At 42.5% G+C, this 21,801-nt stretch overlaps 4 protein-coding genes across 5 annotated transcripts; 2 read left to right on the top strand and 2 right to left on the bottom strand.

The window, feature by feature from the left end:
- Positions 1-351: 351 nt before the first annotated feature.
- Positions 352-12,304, top strand: mpp4b (MAGUK p55 scaffold protein 4b). 2 transcript variants are annotated; one of them, XM_033981815.2, is made up of 22 exons: positions 352-514; positions 1,839-1,929; positions 2,285-2,406; positions 2,640-2,717; positions 2,798-2,881; positions 3,196-3,327; positions 5,551-5,632; positions 5,697-5,782; positions 6,780-6,854; positions 6,926-7,122; positions 7,971-8,029; positions 8,682-8,699; positions 9,003-9,044; positions 9,127-9,147; positions 9,241-9,255; positions 9,408-9,449; positions 10,447-10,623; positions 10,888-10,968; positions 11,038-11,131; positions 11,266-11,374; positions 11,460-11,594; positions 12,108-12,304. In XM_033981815.2, exons 2-22 carry the CDS (start codon positions 1,872-1,874, stop codon positions 12,291-12,293), a joined length of 1,893 nt encoding a protein of 630 aa, XP_033837706.1. In that variant the 5' UTR covers positions 352-514; positions 1,839-1,871; the 3' UTR covers positions 12,294-12,304. The 2 variants fall into 2 exon arrangements, with proteins under 2 accessions (XP_033837706.1, XP_055082993.1); XM_055227018.1 differs by having other exon boundaries at positions 503-514; positions 6,783-6,854.
- Positions 12,305-12,418: 114 nt separating this feature from the next.
- Positions 12,419-13,767, bottom strand: LOC117384614 (zinc finger protein 22-like). Its single transcript, XM_033981813.2, has 2 exons — positions 13,441-13,767; positions 12,419-13,281 (listed from the first exon to the last, which is right to left on the bottom strand). Exons 1-2 carry the CDS (start codon positions 13,695-13,697, stop codon positions 12,453-12,455), a joined length of 1,086 nt encoding a protein of 361 aa, XP_033837704.1. The 5' UTR covers positions 13,698-13,767; the 3' UTR covers positions 12,419-12,452.
- Positions 13,768-13,962: 195 nt separating this feature from the next.
- On the bottom strand, positions 13,963-17,578 carry LOC117383766 (zinc finger protein 883-like). The gene is made up of 2 exons (XM_033980988.2): positions 17,186-17,578; positions 13,963-15,832 (listed from the first exon to the last, which is right to left on the bottom strand). The coding sequence occupies exons 1-2, from the start codon at positions 17,491-17,493 to the stop codon at positions 14,623-14,625; spliced, it is 1,518 nt and encodes a 505-aa protein (XP_033836879.2). The 5' UTR covers positions 17,494-17,578; the 3' UTR covers positions 13,963-14,622.
- Positions 17,579-18,728: 1,150 nt separating this feature from the next.
- On the top strand, positions 18,729-21,646 carry LOC117380249 (transmembrane protein 237B-like). Its single transcript, XM_033977028.2, has 10 exons — positions 18,729-18,777; positions 18,881-19,009; positions 19,283-19,376; positions 19,453-19,607; positions 19,683-19,809; positions 20,358-20,549; positions 20,743-20,816; positions 20,896-20,983; positions 21,267-21,388; positions 21,468-21,646. The coding sequence occupies exons 2-10, from the start codon at positions 18,895-18,897 to the stop codon at positions 21,527-21,529; spliced, it is 1,029 nt and encodes a 342-aa protein (XP_033832919.1). The 5' UTR covers positions 18,729-18,777; positions 18,881-18,894; the 3' UTR covers positions 21,530-21,646.
- The last annotated feature ends 155 nt before the right edge of the window (positions 21,647-21,801 follow it).

Here is a 21,801-nt window from a genome sequence, read left to right as displayed (position 1 = left end):
ACAATTTTTTTTTTAAATGATCCAACTTTACATTGTAGTTCATTTCCAGACTATGATACAGGAGTACCTCACACCAACAAGGTTTTTGGTAACTGTTAGGTTGCATTCTTTCCTTGTGCACTAGCTGGGCTTCCTCTAGTTGCTCCACTTTCGCCATCAACCCACAAAAGACTTGCACATTAGGCTAACCCTCCAACTAGGTACTCCTGACCAAGACTCTAACTCAAGATCTGGAGAAAGGTCCATGTCCGGCTGTTCGAGTACCATTGGCGGGTCAGATTGTGGACATAGTAGAGACCTGTCCATACTGGTTCCGCTGTGCTGCTGAAAGAGTTAAGAAGATTTGTGAAGTGGGCAGCAGCCGGTGCTCAGTGCCCGTGGTGCGACTCGCTTCCGGTCACACTGGCCTCGGGGGATTAGGAGGATCGGGCAGATTACAGACCAGCAGAGCGGTCATCTGTGGACGACTCTCTGCTGCTCACAACTCAGAGGGGGACCCGGGAGCAAGGTGGAGGTAAGACACAACAACTGCATACAAGATGTTTTTGTTTCTGTGAATGCAAAGGCAAAACTAGACCGAGACTTGAGCCGGGACTGAACTGGGACTGAACTGGGAGCGGAACCAGGAGCGAACCAGGACTAAACCAGTGTTTAACAAGAATAAATTGTCTCAACCAGTACTGAACCAAGTCTAAATCATTAAGCCCAGGAAAAGTTAACCCTAATCAAATGCAAACATAAAACTGGTTTCGTTAAGATTTCAACTTTAAGTGTCTTAATTACCTAGTTGTAACAAGTCTGAGTAACAGATCAACTCATTTTAGCCCAAAAAAATTATGTTTTTAATAGCTATTAGTTTCTGTCTTATCAGTACATTGTTTGTTATGGTTGACTAAAGGATAAACGACAGCCACAAATGCACTGACAATTAATAATATTTTTTTTACATGAAGCAAAAGTCTGAAACAATCCAGTATATGTAATGTATAATTCAAGCTTTATATTGTTATTGTAGTAGGAACGACATGTAAACAGTGTATTAACTCTGTCAGTGCTCTCTCCTGTGTGACCGTAATACCCTCCTGCCTGGGTAGTCCTGCTGCTCTTAAGGAAAGCCATTGACCCCTTGACCTCCTCTTCAAAGCCCACCTCCACCACTTCAGCAGTCACTCAGCTGTCAGTCGCCATGACAGCTCAGATGATTGTCATTCCTGATCCAAATACAATGATGTAATGCAATATTGATACTATTAGTATTACCAGCAGCCATGATCATGTGATGCATTTGAAGTGTTTGTAGGATTACAGGATATGATATGGAATTATGGTTTACCCTCTCCAATAATAAAAAGATATCATGGTAATATTCCATTTCCACTTTCTTCTGCTTATCTGGTGCTGGGTCATGGGGGGCAACAGTCTAAGCAGGGACTCCCAGACTTTCCTCACCACAGACACTTCCTCCAGCTTCTCCGGTGGTACCCCAAGGCATTCCCAGGCCAGCTGAGACACATGGTCCCGGAAAAGACACAATACAGGCTGGAGGGACTATATCGGTCGATCTCTAATTGTAGGTATTGTAATTATTAATGAAAACGAGACAGGTTTTTATATAATCTAACCTGATATGAAAACTGTCAGTTACCAGGAAACATAGTGAGTGTTGTCTTGGTAACAACAACTGGAAAATGCATTATTCCAGTTACAATAGCGTTTCAGTGTATTACTGTTCTGTGAAATAAAGTGTGGCCCAAAAAATCTAGGAAAACAACAAAACATGCACAGACAAAATACAAAGCAAATATTAATATAAACATCCTATTCTTTGTCTTGTGCAGGTTGTGAAGAGAGAAGCAGTTGCCGGGGCGACCATGCGCCAGGCCGTGGAGGCGCAGGTGCTGTCCCCTCATTGTGAGCTGGGGGAGCAGGGTGAGTCCGCTACGTGCACTCATACACACACACACACACAGTCCTGGGTGGATATTTATCACATTGTGGTGACGAAAATATGCATACACTCACATCATGGGGAGCTGCCTGCCTTATGAGGACAAGAATGAGGTCCCCCATTATGTAAATCCTTTATTATTAGATCAACAATATGATTTAAAGTTCAGATATGGGTTAAAATAGGTTAATGTTAGGGTTTACATTAGTAGTGACTATGGTTAAGGTTCGAATCAGTCTCCAAATTAATGTAATGTCAATGTAATGTCCCTACAAAGCAAGGAAACCCAACATGAATGCACTGGTGCGGTCTAACTCCTGGTGTGCGCTGTTTCAGGCCTAAAGCAGGTCCTCACTGATGTGCTGGAGGAGGTGAGGCGCTCTCTGCACCAGGACATAGATGGGGCTCATATGATCCACAGTCTGCTCAACGCTCCCTGGCTACAGTCCCTGCTCAAGGTTTGATACACTTTGACACACAGGCATTTAATTCAAGTTGTACAGTGTAATTTCTCTGCTGGACGGTCTACCACTTGCTTGTCACCATGGAGATGTTATTGCTTTGCTTGATATGAAAAAAAAAATACAAAGGAAAGTCATTTTTTGCACTCAGATTGAACTTCCAAACCAGAAAACCTACAATTCAAAATTATATCCACAGAACCACGTTGATCCTGTTATCTTTCTTCCAGGTATATGAATGTCTGCAGAGGTACACCAAAACGTCCCCAGCTCCTGCTCTGGACTCTGCCTCTGGATTGTCCCTTCAGGTGCCAAATTTGTGCGTTTCACTGTCTTCAAATGCTGTCCACTTATGTTTGACCTCAAGAATGTTTCCCTCCATACCCAGGTGTTGATAGAGATCCGAGCGCTGCAGGATTGTTCAGAAGATGCTAAAGAACTGTATCGACTTATGAGGCAACCACATTTACAGGTGCGCCCCCTATTGTCCTCTGTTTGATGTGACTGTGTTTACATTTGCACCAAAAATGAGCATGATCTGATTTCTGGAGTTGTCATGTAAACAGTTCCATCTGGTGTGAGTAATCTGATTTTTTTCTGATTGTTTACACCTGTGCAGGTTTTGACAAGGAAAATTATGCAAAAAAGGCAAAAAATGAAAGAGAAAATGTTGTAGATTGAATTTGTTGTACTTTATTTTCCAAAAACTCCACTGATTAACTGACATGTCACTTGTAAATAAACTTAGTGGGTCATGTAAATGTGGCTATTGTCTCTATGTCCCAGGCTGTCCTCTCAGCTCATGACTCAGTAGCGCAGAAGGATTATGAGCCTGTGCTGCCTGCTTTGCCGGAGGAGCTGCCTGATGACGAGGAGGCCTCCCGGATAGTGTGTCTGGTCAAGAACAAACAGCCCCTGGTGAGTGTCCATTGTCCCACCTGGTCCAGTTTCACTGATATGAGCCGGTTACTCCAGTTTACTTTTATTCCTACTGACCACCAGAGGGCAGTATTAAAGGCACTGAATGACTTCCTTTATGCATTTTGGGTATCAATACCATTGTCACACTTGAGGCTCCATTCCTGCAGAATCTTCTCATGGTTCTGAGGGACAGTGATTCTGAGGGACCTCTGGCAGTCATCTAGGATTCATAGCCATAATTGCAGTACTAAATTTGATCTCTTGTCACTTGGTGTGAATCTTCCTTTTGACTAAACGCTGTTCGTACATGTGGTGTGTGTCAGTTTTGCATCCAGCAGATTTCCTGTAGCGAGTCGCTCTCCCACAGTCCCACACAGGGTCTATACAGAGAAAAACACCCTGCTCCAGAACACTGTGGACCCTTTCTGAGCGGTAAGACAAACCCAGGTGGAGTTCATGTCTCCTTCATCTGCATTAAGAAACTATTACATCTGAATCTTCATCAACGTCATCATCAACATTGTCATCCTCTCCAAAATCACCATCCAAATAGTAATCTCATCAACTGAAATGTCATTCTTCATCTTCTTCTGATTAGTCACATGTTTTTAAATTAACGTAAATGTGTTTCTTCTTGGAGACGATAATGGCGAGCGGCCAGACACGGATATGAACCACACATCCAGAAGTACTCACCACTGGAACCTGTCTGAACCCCGTCCTGGCACCCTCTACTGCCCTGGTCCACTTTTCTACCTCCGGAGCCCCCAGCGCCACACAGCCCCTTCCAGCCCCACTTACCCCCGCTGCAAGGGTCCAGCTGAGACCCTGGGGGAGAGTTTGAATGAGCTGAGGGCTAGTGTGCAGCGGGTGGTCTCTGAGATGGAGGATAGCGCTCAGAATTTGAAACTTTTGGTGGACAGGATGACCGCTGCCACTGAACACATGAGCCAGACCGTAAAGGACAGCTCCCAGGTCCTCGTCCTCCTCACTCAGAAGGTGGACAGTCTACAAGGGATACTGGCCACTCAAGAACTGACCAGTGGATCAAATAGCCTTCATTGTAATTGCCTTCAGATCGTGGAGGCCAGTTGCTCAGAGGCTGCTGCTCTGGATAGCACAGAAACGGGACCCTCATCTGGACTGAGTTAGTCTACTTTTTCTTGTAGCTAAGATAAATGCCATTGATATTATGCAACGTATAGTAAATGTGATAAAATAAGACCGGAAAACATGACCTATTTATTTTACATTGCACCATCTCAGACAGTTGATTCTCTGTCATGGTGTTTTTTAGGAGTGAGAATAGTGTATAAAGTGGGTAGAGAATAGATGATGTGATGTTGGTGAACGCATCTGCTCTTTTGAACGGTTCCTTTTATGTGAACGGTTGGGTCCAGATCTCATTTTTGAAAAGAGACGAATCTTTTTCTGTCTAATTTGTATGCAGTTTTATCCTGATTAACAGTGAACCACCGCAGAAGCAGAGCGGGCGAGTGAGAAATTTGTGCACAAAAACATGTTTGGCATCATATTAAGAGTTGGTTTTAAAATGATAATTTATTATTATTGTTTTATTTAGCTCTGCATAATATGAAAGAATAAAAATGCACTCCCATTCTCAGTTTGAACCATTTTAAACACATCTGAGGCTTGGTTGATTCTCTCTGTGATTCGTTTGTAGTTAAATGAGTTCTCACATTGGCTTCTGTCATATAAATAAATAGTAAAAGAGCCAGTCTTTTGAACAGCTCTTTGAAGTGACAAGTCGAAAAGATTCAGATCCCGTAAAGTAGTCGAAAGTCCCATCACTAGTACATTGTTTGCTAAGAATCATGGGAAATCAAATCTTATATTATCCCAGACAGTTGATTCTCTGTCATGATGTATTTTAGGAGTGAGATACTGTACTATACTTCATAAAGAGGGGTACAGATTGATGAGAACCAAAAAGAAATGACTATGCGAGACTATATCCAGAAGAGTTTTTTCTGTGTCATTGTGCAGAAAGGACTAAATAAGCGGAGTTACAGTTGAAACTCAAACATGTTCTTGATTCATGGTTCAAACTCGGGTACAGGCTCTTGGAGTTTCCGCTTTTCCTTTTGTCTCCGGTCTGATTGTTCACATTATTGCGCTTAAAATGCCTCTTTCTGTTTGCTCGCCCTATCTGTACTTCATGATTCAGACATAATGACCGTTCTGATTTTCTTGTTTTAGGGTGCAACGATAAAGAGGAATGAACTGACCGGGGAGATTTTCGTTGCCCGAGTGATTCACGGAGGCCTGGCTGATCGCAGTGGTGAGTACTGTAGTATGATGAACGCCCCATACACTGTGCCCTACTCTGCTGTTGTGTGGTGCAGGTCTGTTACATGCAGGGGACAGGATCATGGAGGTCAATGGCTTTGTGGTCGATGGGATGGAGCCAGAGCAAGTCATCCAAGTGGTGGTATGACTAATTACACATTTAGCAATATTTTTTTAAGGATGGAACAATATGGATTTGTTGTATGGGTTTTTTCTTGAGAATCAGAATCAGAATCAGAAGACTTTTATTGCCATAGTCTGTGAACACAGTTCACAAACTAGGAACTTGATACGGTGAAAAAGTGCAACATAAACACACTGAATAAATACACATACAAATACAAATAAGGGCATGCACAGTCGATGCCGATATCCAATATTTGTGTTGCTGCTATGGCTGATAACCAACAGTGGTGGAAGGTAACGAAGTAAAACTAGTAAAGTACTGTACTTAAGTCAAAATTTTTGGTATCTGCACTGTACTTAAGTAAATTTTAAAGTGGATACGTTTTATTTCACTACATTTTTGGACAAGACTCAAAAGTACAAGTATTTTTTATTATTGTCTGAGACCTGCTGAAAAGGCTGAGTTGTTTAATTTTAACATGGTATATTTTTATTTGCTCAAATTATGAACAATAAAAACAGCTAGAAAAAATGTATTCAATTGTAATTACTAAATTATGCACAATTCTTTATCAAATCAGTACATTTGAAGCCTTATAAGACCTCAAAATTAGAGCGAAATACTTTTACTTTTTACTCTCCAAGTACATTTTTAAACGGGTAATACGTTTACTTAACTAGATTTTTTCATGTGATACTTTTACATTTACTTCAGTATTTTTTGCTCCGGTATCTGTACTTTTACATAAGTAATAAAACTGAGTACTTTTTCCACCACTCCTTTCATTTTTACTCATTAGTCTGTTCAAATACGTAGGCTCACATAGACTGGGAAACTCGCCAATATCCATATTTGAACCATATTTTGATACCTATTTTTTCCCAACATACACATATATTTACACTGTATGTTGAGTCATATTGTCATTTAATACAGAACTTTGAGTACAACCAAAATGCTAAATTAGACTAACGCATTGCTAACACAATTAAACTGCTCTGTAAATCCTCAGCAGGCTTGCTCTCAAGGCACCATCATGTTCAAAGTTGTACCCATCACCGAGCGATCAGTGCACAGCCAAACCATGGTGAGACCCTCTCCATCTCTACTCCCCTTTACCCAAACTCTGTAACCCACCTCTCCCCTCCTGCCCCACAGATGTACGTGAGGGCTATGGCGGACTACAACCCCCAGCTGGACCCTGCCATACCGTGTCCCGACGCTGGGGTGAGCTTCACAAAAGGGGACGTCTTGGAGATAGTGGACCAGACGGACGCGCTGTGGTGGCAGGCCAAGAGGCTTCCCTGCTCCAGCTCCTGTGCCGGCCTGGTGCCCTCCATGGCTCTGCTCAAACGGTCAGGAAAAAGCACTAATCATGTTCACTACGGTATAGGGCTGCACAAAAATATCGGTATCGTATTATTGGCTGACACAATAATCGATAACACAAGAAAATAAATTGCAACAACTCAAAGTTCTCAATTCTGAAAGTAAGTTACGCATAAAGGCAGATTCTATTCATGGTTTTCTTTACTTGATCTTGTCTTGGTTTAGTCTCGGTTAAAGTGTTTATGACGGGTTAGAGTACTTTTTACAAACACATAGTACATTTTTTGTAAAATCTTAAATATAGTTATGTTCACAAAATTTTGTCTACTTTTTAAATTCTGGTGAAATTTATCATTTTACTTCCTGTTTGGACATGGGCTGCTGTTACCTAGCAACCATAACATCAGCAAGGCCCTCAACGTGTCTAAATCGCACAATCGTTATGATCAGACAAAAAATAGAAGACAACACCTATATTTTCTTAAATGACAGTGTAATCTCTCAGAAAAATGCCTTCCTTGGAATTTTCTCTGTTGATGACATGAAGTTGATGTATTCCATTTTAGAACTCAGCGATACTTCCTGTATTTTTGTACTTTTCTTCTCAAGTTTTTTCCACAAATTGCCACTTACCTGATGTAAAACTATGATAAATATTTACCACATAATAAGTAGAAAAACATGCACTTAAACTTTTTTTATTTAGAAACAGTTTGACTAAAACAAAAAATGCATGCCTTCATTTGACTGAACAAAAAATATCACAATAATATCGTTGCAACACTAAACAGTTATCAAGTATCACATGTTTTTGTCATATCATGCAGCCCTACTCTGTTATATACTAGTATTTAAGTGAAATGTCACCTCATAGGAAGCAGAGGGAGTTCTGGTGGTCTCAGCCTTATCAGCCGCACGCCTGCATCCACACATGTAAGTGTTTATAATATCTTAAGTGTGATCAACAGTTGTGCATGAATGTTTAGACTTAGTAGAGATAAAGTATGTATTAAGTATAAATTTGACTGGTGGTGGTTAGGGGAAGTAGATAAACAAGCTGAGGAAGCTGCTACATCTCCACCGCAGCAGCAAAAAACATTAGAATTTGAGGGAGGGTAGAGAGTGCACTTTAACGATGGTATTGGATTGAAACAAAAATCACTGGTATTGACCAAGTAATACTATGATAGTAGTTTTCCAATACTGATACCCATGGGTTTTGTGCTAAAATACATAGATTTTACTTTGGTGTATAAATTATGTATCATTATTCAGTCCATCTCAACTAGATCTGATCTAAAATTTTAACTTAAAAACGTAAATAAAATTGTAATATATTTATTAAAAATAGTTTATATTTTAGTTTAGTTGCATGAGAATCAGTTCTTTTTGAAACCTTGGCAGTATGGAAATATCTACATCCATCAGTGGTGCAGTATATAAATGATTAGAGACAAATGCAGCCTGTGATTGGGTGAAAGTAACAAACAGGCACCAGATCCTCCTAGTTGAATTAATATATTAACTTTATATGACCACACACTAAATGTTTTTTTTGTTGTTTTATCTGTCATGCATTCGAAAGTGAGCACTGTTGAGGAGGGTAAGTAGCCAAAAGTTACCCCAAAAAATGTATTTTATATAAAAAATATTCAAATGCAAAATCATCAAATATTGACTCAAATAATTTATGTTATAAACTTTTAGCTGCCCTCATCCCAGTTAAACACTACAGACCTATTCATGGGTTTCAGCTTCCTGGTATCTGTGACATTTTTAAGGACCGTTGCCCATTCAAAAGTCATCATTTGGTGTCAATTGCTATGACCTAATGTTTTTATCACTCTGAAACCCTGTGCTGTGATTCAGTCTGAGCCCCATTAACATTGTGTCTGTCGTTCCGCAGAGGAGGACCTGATGGCGATTGATGACAAATGTGTGGAAGCAGGTATGTGTTCGTAGTGTAGTGAGATAGTCCAGTGTGTGTGATTTTGATGTGATTTTTATAAGTTCTCATGTTTCTGTTCCAGATGAGGAGACGTTTGAGTCCGGTATGCACAGTACACACCTACACGACATTTACAAAGTAGTTTAAGTGGAGCAGCTAAAGTATTTTTTTTCTAATGCTTTCTGACTGGATACAGAAGAGCTGAGGCAGGGTAAGATGGGGAAAAGCTTGGACAATATAGCATCAAATATTAATATGAATTTATGTTTTTTTTTGGTTTTTTTTGTTTTTTTTTACTTGTAAGATAGCATTTTGTAGTTCTGTACCATGTCCCTTTGGGTGATTAAATGTCTTACTTTTTAGAGGAGGACGACTTCAGTACCAGCAAAGACCAGATGTACCTGTGTAAGTAATATAATCATATAGTTTCAGTTCCATTTGTGTGCTCAGCTAACTGACCACTGTGGGCCGTTCTGACTGTGGGGGCGTGTCTTGTGAATGTGGATGTGTCCTGTGGGCGTGTGCTTTGGGGCTGGGGTCTGTGTAAATGTAATAGAACTCAACAGTCCCGCCCATTTTGAAATCTGCTGTGGTTCAGGTAAATTCAAGTAAATTTTCCAAACATTTTTCTCACAAACCCAAAAATATAATTAACACTGGAGTAAGCTTGCTGTCCTGTCAGTGTGGGTGTGTCCTGTCAGTGTGGATGTGTCCTGTCAGTGTGGGTGTGTCCTGTCAGTGTGGGCGTGTCCTGTCTGTGTGGGCGTGTCCTGTCAGTGTGGGCGTGTCCTGTCAGTGTGGATTTGTCCTGTCTGTGTGGGTGTGTCCTGTCTGTGTGGGCGTGTCCTGACAGTGTGGGCTTGTCCTGTCAGTGTGGATGTGGATGTGTCCTGTCAGTGTGGGTGTGTCCTGTCCTGTCAGTGTGGGCGTGTCCTGTCCTGTCAGTGTGGGCGTGTCCTGTCCTGTCAGTGTGGGCGTGTCCTGTCCTGTCAGTGTGGATGTGTCCTGTCTGTGTGGATGTGTCCTGTCTGTGTGGGCGTGTCCTGACAGTGTGGGCTTGTCCTGTCAGTGTGGGCGTGTCCTGTCCTGTCAGTGTGGGCGTGTCCTGTCCTGTCAGTGTGGATGTGTCCTGTCTGTGTGGGCGTGTCCTGACAATGTGGGCTTGTCCTGTCAGTGTGGATGTGGATGTGTCCTGTCAGTGTGGATGTGTCCTGTCCTGTCAGTGTGGGCGTGTCCTCGCAGCGTGGATGTGTCCTGTCCTGTCAGTGTGGGTGTGTCCTGTCAGTGTGGGCGTGTCCTGTCAGCATGGTTGTGTCCTGTCAGCATGGTTGTGTCCTCTCAGCATGGTTGTGTCCTGTTGTGCTTTCTTAAACCTGACCATTGTGGGCGTGTCCTTTCTCAGCTGGCTTCAGACGGAGTTTGCGTCTCTGTCGGCGGCGTTTCCACAGCTCCGTGCAGCCGTCCTGTCAGGCTCAGTGTCTCAGCAGCTATTGTTACAGCGCCCTCTGCAGTCCCTATGAAGAGGTGGTGCGGTACCAGCGCAACCCTCAGGACTCTCTGCGGCTGGTGACACTGTTGGGTAATGAGCACTTCACACCTGTATTTCTGGGTTTGACATGATATCACAACAGCTAAAATAGGGGCAGCTAAAAATTATATTAAATTAAAATACAATATAGAATTCTTAATGTAATACAGTGAGTTTTTGGGTCTAGTCACAAATAGAAATGATCAAGTGATTAGGTCCTTCGTCCTGCTTTATTCATCCAGCTACCCCACCAGTTAGCCAATTTATTTTACAGTGTTTATCTGACCTGCCTCTGTTAAACACTTGTCTCCACAGGTACGTCTGGTGTGGGGGTGAATGAACTGCGGCGGCGCTTGATAGACATGAACCCACAACTTTTCCATGGAGCCATTCCTCGTAAGTCTTATTGATTTATTTATTTATTTGGGATTTACATTACTATTAAATCTGTCTTTTCTTTCCCAGATACCAGTCGGCCGCCTCGAGATTATGAGGAGCCAGGCAGAGAGTATCACTTTGTCAGTCGGGACGTCTTTGAGAATATGATCCATAGTAACAAGTGAGGGAGTAACAATAACCTACTACACAATTCTATTTAGTTTAGTGTCTGCCACCCTCTGACAGCCCCAGTAGGGAGTGAAACATGTGTTTAATTAATAAATATTGACTTTTTCTATTATTTCTTCGCCACAGGTTTCTGGAGTACGGGGAGTTTAAAGGGAACTATTATGGCACCAGTAGTGAGTCGGTGACGGAGGTTTTAAACAGTGGTAAGATCTGCGTCATTGACATCGAGCCCAGTGTAAGTTTTCACAGATTGGCTTCTATTAAATACGTAACAAAGATCATTAAGGGACACAGACCTCTCACTGCCCACTGGTCTTCAGGCTCTACAAGCAGTGCGGACCCCCGAGCTGAGGGCCTATGTGGTCTACATCAAACCCCCGTCTGCAGAGCAGCTAAGACAGACCAGACACAGCTCGCAGATCCTCACCAACTATTACGCCACACGCCCGTTCAAGGTACTAAGCACACACTACTCTGTATGCAGTTATACAGAAACCTATTCAATATTAAGGCTACTTTCCCACTTCACAGTTTGACCCTGGTGTGGGATCAGTTTAAGCTCTAATGTAGATTTGGTTTGGTCTAGTTCAGGGTTTAGTCTCAATTTCAATGTGGTGTCTGCAGAAGTCTGAATGAACCCTCAGTGTTTTCTCTTCATATTGGATTATCACAACAAATTGTGTGAATGATAAAATAAATTCAGGTATTTATTTTTTATAAAGAAATGCCACGATAACATTACAGGTGCAATATGCAACTTTTCTGGTGGGGAATCCGCCTCCTGCTTGTTGCCATGGAGATCTTCCACAGCATGGCATTAAATGTATCCACCTTGCTTTTATTCAAGTACAAGTGTTGCTCAAAAATATCTTAGAAATTTTTGCATTTTTACTGTGAGCCCCCTGCTTGTTTTGATGTATACTTTTAATGCCATACTGTGGAACATTCATTCTGCTCCTTTTCCACAGGAGGAGGACTTCACAGAGCTGGAAGACTCTGCGCGGAAGCTAGAGTTACATTTCTCTCAGTTTTTTGATCATGTGATCATCAACGAGGACCTTCAGGAGTCCTGTGCCCAGCTGTTGTCTGCTGCCACTCGGGCACAGGAGCAGCCGCAGTGGGTCCCCACCTGCTGGATACGCCCACCGCCATAAAACACTGTTATGTTTGACTTTACCTGGAGCAATGGGGGTTTTGTCTTTTATTTTACTTTATTACTACATAAATAAAGAAAACAACTGACAGCCATGTTTTTAAAAGTTTATTACAAAATTTTATTCAGTAGGCAAAGAAATATGTGAAAAATCTTTGTTTCATCCTTGGGTTTCGTTTAAACCCTGTCTAACAGACTGAACTGCTGCATGTTTCTTTAGGTGCCTCTTCAGCGCAGACGCGTATGTATATTCTTTCTTACAGAGAGAACAGCTGTAAGGTCGCTCCTCTGCATGGGTTTTCATGTGGGCATTCAGATTACCCTTAAGGGCAAAGTTTTTGTCACAGGTTGGACAGCTGTAAGGTTTTTCCCCAGTGTGTATTCTCTGATGTTTCTCTCGGTCAGAACTGGAGAGAAATGCTTTATCACAGAACAGGCAGCTGTAAGGCCGCTCTCCAGTGTGAATTCTTTTGTGTGTAACTAGACTTGTGTTTTGGGAAAATGTTTTGTTACAAATTGAACAGCTAAATGGCTTCTCCCCTGTGTGAATTCGATGGTGTCTGTTGAGCTGATGTTTTTCTCTAAATCTCTTTTTACACAAATAGCACTGGTGTTTCTTATCCTCTGCGCCCTCAGCTGTTCCGTAGTTCACATTGGTGCTTGTCTCTGGTGAAGACTTGTGTTTGGGGGATAGACCTGAGTTTGGTGCAGTGGTGCTTCTGGCTCTGTTCTGGTTAACCTGATCTTTATCAGCCTCTGTTTCCTTCTGAGCAGCTGAAAGGCTGAATGAAGCTCTCCACTCTTCATCAGTTTCAGTGTCAGAGGAGTGCTCAGTTTCTCCCTCAGTGTCTGAGTGTAAATGTGGTGCTGCACTGATGTCCTCTTCTTCTGTTTCCACTTCTTCTGTTTCCTCTCTGTACTCTGTAGGTTTTAGAAGCAGTGAGGACTCTTCTCTCCTCATGTCGGCACCACTGGTCTCTGGGACCAACCTGGAAAATGTATATATATTACAACAACATTACTAAGCCCCCCCCACACACACACACACACACACACACTCTGTTACAGCAACTATGTGACCCCCCCCCCCCCACACACACACACACACTCTTAGAGCAGCTCTGTGTTCAAATGTGTATGATCCTTACATTGGCATCTGATCATCCTCCTGTTTGATGCACTCCTTTTTAATCTGCGGAGTGTCATGCTTCAGTCCGGGACCAGGTGAGGAAATGTGTTGACCCGCTCTCTCCAGAGTCTGTTTCCTCTGGTTCTCCTCTTTAGATCGGCGCAGTTCCTCCTCATACTCCGCTATCGTTCTTTCAAACAGCGCAAAGATCTCCTCCGCAGCCGCAGTCAGCCGTTCGTTCACCAAAGCTCTCAGTCTTTGGCCTTGTTTAGACATTTTCAGCAGTAGTTTTTAGCTTCAGCTTCGAGCTCAGCACAACCGGAAAACTTTTGTGCCTAGTATGAAAGATGACGTCACTTCCGTAATAAACATCCGGTTGAGGCTGCGCGCAATGAGATCAGAGCGAGATAAAAACGAGATTTAAACCAGATATAAACGAGTCCACACCCATCAACCACTATGTTTGAATATACCAATAGTGACGGGTGTTTTTGTCTTGCTTCATTTTATTCACTATATGAATAAAGAAGACAACTGCCAGTCTTATTTTAGTTTATTTAGTGTAATGAAAGTTTCAAGGTTGAGTTCAGTCACACTTTGAGGAATCTCATTGTCAGGAACAATATCAGCATCATAACATAGCATAATTTGTCTTTTATTCATTGTCAGGAACAATATCAGCATCATAACATAGCATAATTTGTCTTTTATTCCCTTAGATTATTTTATTCCAATTACAAATTATATCATTTGTAGCATTGATTTCTGTAAATTAAACAAAGAATAAATTATTGCTTTACAAACTTACAAAACAGTTTCTCTCCAGGACCTGTACATAGGCTCCTTAGGAGTGGGCAGGTCAGATAGCACCTGAACCTTTTCACCATAATTAATCATCATAGTTAATATTTACTATTATTATTGTTTTATGTTGGACCATATCAGTAAATGAAATGTGTGTGTGTGTGCATTTTCACACACAAAAAAAAAATCATGAAATTCCTGAAACACTCAAAATAGTTCATAAAAGTAGTACGTAAAGTAGTGTTCCTATTGACATATTTGTTTTTCCATTGGATGTATTATTAGTGCAATTCATTTTGTGTAGAGTTCAAGTTTGAATCACATTCTGTTGTGCTGAGGTTTGTTTGCTATTGTTTTCATATGTCCACTAAGGCGAGCACTTAGTTTACAGTCTTTGCTACAGACTGAACCGCTGTAAGGTCACTCCAGTGTGAGTTCTCATGTGGCTTTTCAGAGCATCCTTTGTAGTAAAGGGTTTGTCGCAGGTTGAACAGCTGTAAGGTTTTTCCCCAGTGTGTATTCTCTTATGTCTATCTAGATCAGAGCTGGTGAGAAATGCTTTCTCACAGAATGGACAGCCATAAGGCCGCTCTCCTGTGTGAGTCCTTCTATGTATAACTAGACTTGTGTTTCGGGCAAATGTTTTCATACAAATTGAACAGCTGAATGGTTTCTCTCCTGTGTGTATTCTCATATGTGAACGGTAAGTAGATGATTGGGTAAATACTTTCTTACACACTGAACAGCTGAAAGGTCTCTCATCTAAGTGTTTTATTATGTGCTTCTTGAGTTCTGACTCATCTCCAAAATCTTGCTTACAAACAGAACATCTGTAATGTCGCTCCTCTGTATGGGTTTTCATGTGGCCTTGCAGAGTACCCTTTAAAGCAAAGGTTTTGTTGCAGGTTGAACAGCTGTAAGGTTTTTCCCCAGTGTGTATTCTCTGATGTTTATCTCGATCAGAACTGGTGAAGAAAGCTCGCTCACAGAATGGACAGCTGTAAGGCCGCTCTCCTGTGTGAATTCTTCTGTGTGCAACTAGACTTGTGTTTCGGGAAAATGTCTTTTTACAAAATGAACAGCTGAATGGTTTCTCTCCTGTGTGTATTCTCATATGTGCGTGGTAAGTAGATGATTGGGTAAATACTTTATTACATACTGAACAGCTATAAGGTCTTTCTCCTGTGTGAATTCTAAGGTGTCTTTGAAAACTCTGTTTTGTCTTAAAGCTCTTTTTACAAACGGCGCACTGGTGTTTCTTCTCCTCTGCTCCCTCAGCTGTTCCATAGTTCACAGTGCCACTTGGCTCCGCTGCAGATTTGTGTTTGGGGGATAGACTTGAGTTTGGTGCAGTGGTGCTTCTGTCTCTGATCTGGTTGTAACTCTCTTCATCAGGCTCTGTGTCCATCTGTGCAGCTGAATACCTGAATGGAGCTCTCCAGTCTTCACCATTGTCTGAGGAGTACTCTGTATCTTCCTCAGTCTCTGAGTGTAAATGTGACTCTTTGCTGATGTCTTCTCCCTGGGTTTTCTCTTGGAATACAAAGTGTTCTATCAGTGAGAACTCTTCTGTGTTTGTGTTGACACCACTGCACTCTGGAACACACCTGAAAATGCATCCCAGTCACTCAGTTAGAAAATGTCAATATATTAAAGAAATATTAAACATCCATTTCCATTTTTCTCCACTTAATCTGAAGTCAGGTTGCAGAGGCAGAAGCCTGAGCAGGGATGCCCAGACTACCTCCAGGGATACCAAGGCGTTCCCCAGCAAGGCAAGAGACACAGGCCCTCCAGTGTGTCCTCTGTCTTCCTCGGGGTTTCTGCCCGGTCGGATATGCAGGGAACACCTCCCTACTGACCCAATTCAGCTGGCTCCTCTCAACATGGTGGAGCCGCGGCTCTACTCCAAGCCTCAAACTCATTTTGACCACTTGTAAGCACAGTCTTGTCCTTTCAGTCCTTACCAAAAGGACATGATCATAGGTCAGGGTAGGAGGCAAGAGCTTTGCCTTTCGATTCAACTCATTCTACACCACAGCAGTCCAATACAGAGGCTGCATCACTGCAGAAGCTGTACCGATCTGCCTGTCAATTTCACGCTCTATCCTTCCCTCACTTGTGAACAAGACCTCCACCCAGAAAGGGCAAGCCACCTTATTTTGGTAGAGAACCGTGGACTCAGATTTAGAGGAACTGACTGTCATTCCAGCCGCTTCACAGTCGGCTGCCCTGGTTCAATGGAGCCATCAGGACATCATCTGCAAACAGCAGAGATGAAATCCTGTGGTCCCCAAATTGGACCCCTTCCAGCTCCTGAATGAACCTGGTATTTCTGTCCATAAAAATAATGAACACAACCAGTGGCAAAGGGCAGCCCTGGAGAGTCCAACATGTACTGGGAACAGGTTTGACTTACTGTCAGCAATGCCAACACAGCTCCTGCTCCAATCATACAGGGACCAGGCAGCCCTTAGCAAAGGGCTCTGGAACCCACAAGGACACCCTCGAGGGACATGGTGGAAGGCCTTCTCTAGATCCACAAAACACATGTGGACGGGCTGGGCAACTTCCAAGAACCCTCAAGCAACCAATGGGTAGTATAGAGCTGGCGTGGGGTCCAGGATGAAAAACACGCTGCTCCTCTTGAATCCAAGGTTCAACTACCAGTCGGATTCTCCCTCCAATACCCTGGAATAGACTTCACCAGGGAGGCCAGCTTCATCCCTGTAATTGGAAAACACCCCCATTCCCTTTCTTTGGACAGATTATCCAGCCACCAGGCACTTACATTGAATCTCAGACCTGGCTCCAGGATCGAGCCCTGCCTGCGCCATACTTGGCAACATCATGGTTTCTTGTTATTGAACTTGAAAGTTCAACATTACGCCCCATTTTTAAATATCACCCAAAACCATACTGTTATTGCAATTAAATGTGTTTAAATGTTTGATCCTTACTCTAGAAACAGCTCTTCCTCCTGTTTGACGTTGTTTTCCTCTGGCTCCTCTTTAATCTGTGGCGCCCATGTCTCATGCTTCAGTCCGGGGACAGGACAGGGAGTGTGGTGACCCGCTCGTAGCGGCAGGACACACGGGTTCAGATCCGAGTCCAGGGCCTCCTGTTTCCTCTGGCTCTCCTCTCTGTAGCGGCACAGTTCCTCCTCATACTCCGCTATCGTTCTTTCAAACAGCGCAAAGATCTCCTCAGCAGCCGCATTCAGCCGCTCGTTCACCAAAGCTCTCAGTCCTTCACCTTGTTTAGACATTTTCACGAAGCTTAGCTTTAGCTTTGAGCTAACAACACTGACCGGAAACTTTCATGCCTGGAGGATGACGTCACTTCCGTTATAAACATCCGGCCAACAACGAGGCAACGGTTAACCCACCTAACATCACCGCTAACGGTCTGAAATAAATCACAACTGTTTTATGATTGTGGTTTAAGATGTTTAATTTCAACAGTTGATTAAAGTAGACGGGAGGCTAAATTAAACCTCCTGCTGATGTCTGTAGTAATCAGTAATCTTTAGTAGTAGTCATTTGGATTTAGCTTTGTTTGTCCGAGAAAATGCATCCCAGAGAGCTCCCTCCCCTCCCACAGGTTAGTATCTCACTTCATGACACTAAAATGTGAACCAGTGCCAAACTTCTAGATATTCACCAGTCACTACCTCACTGCATGTAAAAAAAGATTATTGCCCCCAGTAACTATAAACCACACCAAAATATCTACAATTTGACAGTTTAAGGCAACTTCCACTACTGAATGTGATGCCATGTAAACATAATCTATTAACTACCACATTACTTAAGAGGTAGACCCTTTTGCCTTTGCTATGGACCTGCACGGATTTGTTTATTAAAGACATTCGACCCCACTGTTGTCACTTGTCTCTTTAAATACCAGATCCTAGCTAATCTTAGAGCTTAAATGAGAGGTGGACGCTTTTAGATCGGGATTTATCAGGCTATTTGTAGCTTACCTTTCTCTCACTAGTCAGTCTCTACTTTCTCACAGGGAACATGGGTAGGAAGATGGTAAGTTATTTGCAAGTAAATATTACCATGCTAAATAAGATGAAACCTGAATATTTCTTTTATTTAATTTAAAACGGCCCATTGCATTTTTTTCCAGCGTGGACAGAGGACTCTTCCTACCATGCCCAGGTTGGTTTATTTTGGATATATTACTGTAAGCTATCTTCCACTGAAACCACTAACTTTTTTTTACCTTTCTGTGGACACATGATGTCTCTCCAGTGAAGATTCCGTGGGTAAGTCAATTTTTAAGGGCTTGTTATTATTTTTGCTGTATAATTATGTTTTATACAGGCCTGTTAACAGAAACTTGGGGGGGCTCGGGGAACCCTTACATGAGCCTCCCTCTAATATAAATGAATAGGAAGAGGGCCCTAAGACCCTGGGTCCTGGGACAAAACCCCATGTCAACTCCCCTGGTCTTTTTTTTTTTTTTTTTTTTTTTTTTACAGAAGTACCTAAACGCAAAAAGAAGAAATTGAGAAAGCAGTTCACAGTTGATGCTACAGATGGTAATGACAAAACTGCTAACTTCTCAAAATATTTCTGGTTAAAAATACGATTTTATTATGCTGTCTGAATGCATCATTGTAATTTGTGCATCTCATTTTACAGATGGGGAGGTTGAGATGCGAAGCTTATCCAGTTCGAGGCTCTCCGATCGTGGGGAGCAGCTTCCCTCAGACTCCCTGACTGACCCGTCCCCACAGAAGAGGAGGAGGAAGAAGAAGGCAGCTACTATTGGTAACATTAATACACATATTACATTAAAATGTGTTGTATATATTATTTGATGGGTCCAGAACAAAAAATACATTACAATTTCAAATGCTGCACAACTCAGTCTGTCAGCCATGTAGCGATCAGTGCCAAACAATGAGTCAAAGATAAAGCATGCAAGCAAAAGTGTCATGTTTATAGAAAATCAAAATCTTACTTACAGTTCCTTTAAGAACAATAGTGCAACAGTGTATGTTTATGAGTACTTAGTTGATTTACTTCCTGCCAATTTTCCAGACCTAGAAGATGACAAAGCTGACCTGGTGAACACAGAAGCTCTGGAGCAGAACACTGAAGCAGAGGAGGTCGTCAGAAAAACAAAGAAAAAGAAGTACGAATCTTGGGTTTGGCACGTTTTGAGTAGACATGGTGCACTGTGGGTAGACTTTTGTCCGTCCCTCCTACAGGAAGGCCAGACCTGCGGAGGTGCCCCTGCCCGACGAGCTGGCTGTGGAGGAGGATGACATCACCACAGATGGTCCACCTGCCGCTCCCCACTCCCTGTTCACAGCCCCCCAGGCCCAGAGCCAGCCTGTGGCCAAGGTCTTTGTCGAGAGGAACAGTGAGTATACTTAATTAATGTACGTTTAATACAAGATGTTGTCCTTATGCAGTAAGTGTTTTGCGTGTGATCCAGGACGGTTCCAGGCATCGGAGCGGGCCCCTGGGAGCCGCTGCAGTGAGAAGCTAGACCACATGGACCTGCACCCTCTGGGTGTGTGGAGCACCAGAGATGTGTCTGTGAAGCTACACCAGGGCTTCAGGTGACTCCAGCACTTACCCTACAGACTGTAATGTGACATTAGCGTTTATACGCTGCATTAATTTCATATTTCACATACTTACATTTATACATACATGAGTACCTATTAGCCTTAAATCATTATCTGAATTTGTAAATACAATGGTCTGACCAATTTAAAGATGATCTATGTAACTTGTGTACCTTCTGGTGGTGGGTACTTGCTTGTCTCTCTGGATACGTTATTACTGTCGCTGGAATGTTCCACACTATATTAAACTGCTATTTTGCATTTATTCAATGACACACTTTTATTGCTCATGAAAACCCTGAAAAATTTAATTTTTGTGTGAGTGGGGTCACCTCTCCACAGATCTGACCTGTAACTGATGGCTTATCTGGAGACAAGCAGGTGGCGGACCCTCCACCAAAAAAGTTATACAGTTACATAGTGCACCTTTAAGTGATATATACATTGCCTTCTTGTTTTCTGCAAACCGAAATTAATTAAATCTTAATAAGTTCAACAACAGGTCATGTTTTATGAATAACCAATGTTCTTTTTTTCAGGACACTGGGCCTGTTCTCTCAGGGTTTCCTGGCGGGCTTTGCTGTGTGGCACATAGTGGTGGTGTATGTGTTAGCCGGACCACACCTGACTGCTTTGTCAAACCTATTGCAGCAGTACCACGGCCTGGCCTACCCCTGCCAGTGTCTGCTTTACCTGCTGCTGGTCCTCAGCACTGTGGGCGCCTTCGACCGGTAACAGTCCACCTCCTCTCTCTGCACACATAGACCCCACTCTCTCCACACATAGCCCTGTCCTCTACACAGATAATCCCACCCTCACCGCTCCTGCTACATACGTATTTCTAGAAGAAGAAAAAGACACTAGTTTGATTATTGTCATGAACTATACTTCGGATGAGTACTCATGTTGTCATGTTGCTTTCAGAATGAATCTGGCCAAAGGCTCCCTGGCCCTGAGACAGCTGATGACCCTGGAGCCTGTGGCACTGGTCTCTTTCTGTAAGTCTACTCAGATGTTGTTTGACCAGCTCTGACCCTCTTCTCACCCTTCTCTGACCTCTGACCCTTCTGTCCACAGTGTACTTCTGTGCTTTGATCCTGTCTCTGAGCCAGCAGATGACTAGTGACCGCATCAACCTGTATCCATCGTTCAATTCCTCTCTGTGGTGAGCTCCTATCTCATAAAAACATACATTTACATACCTAACAAATATACTACTGGAAAATGAAGGAATCCGAGCTGGCTGTTGAACAAAGGAAAAATGCAAATCTCAACTATGACAAAAACAGCATAATGTGATTTTTGAAACATGCATTTTAAAGTTTTCATATTCTCTGCCCTGAAGATAGTTATGACAAGAAAAATAATTATTGTCATCAAATAGCATTAGTGATCCAGAGTGTAGTTTGACATGTGAAATGTGTGATTTTTTATTTTTTTTTTTGCAGGCCAACAGGTGTGGAGCAGCAGACCCTACACCCCTGGGTCACAGTCAACCTGGTGGTGGCGCTGTTGGTGGGTCTGTCATGGGTCTTCATCAGCACACAGCCCGATACAGACTACACTGAGGGTATATAAAATACTTACTTAAAAAGATATATTCTTATGCATTTCCCTTTAAATAATTCTTAATCCTTGTCTGTCCATAGCGTTCTTGATGTCCATGAGGATAGAAGCGCCCAAAGAGGAAAATTCGGAGATGACTGCCTGAATTTGCACAGTTTATTAATATGTTGTTGTACTTTTGTTTTTATTGTTTATAGTCTATATGTTTTTTACTGTCTTTGAATGTAAGTGTCTGATCCCACCTTATGACAGAATAAAACAGCCAAGGGTTTTCTAAGTCTGTCCCTGGTACCTTTTTTTTAATATAAGGTATAATATATAAGGAAAATCTGTCTTTTTTCATTTGACCCAGCCTTCAATGGCACTGGGGCAGAAGGGGTCATAGTGCACACCTGGGGACCTGTCTCCAGATCTTGA

This window comes from Periophthalmus magnuspinnatus, chromosome 2 (genome assembly GCF_009829125.3).
Source record: "Periophthalmus magnuspinnatus isolate fPerMag1 chromosome 2, fPerMag1.2.pri, whole genome shotgun sequence".
Classification (NCBI taxonomy): Eukaryota; Metazoa; Chordata; class Actinopteri; order Gobiiformes; family Gobiidae; genus Periophthalmus; species Periophthalmus magnuspinnatus.
The sequence above is the reverse complement of the archived record's forward strand: the minus strand, read 5'-3'. Positions and strand labels throughout refer to the sequence as shown.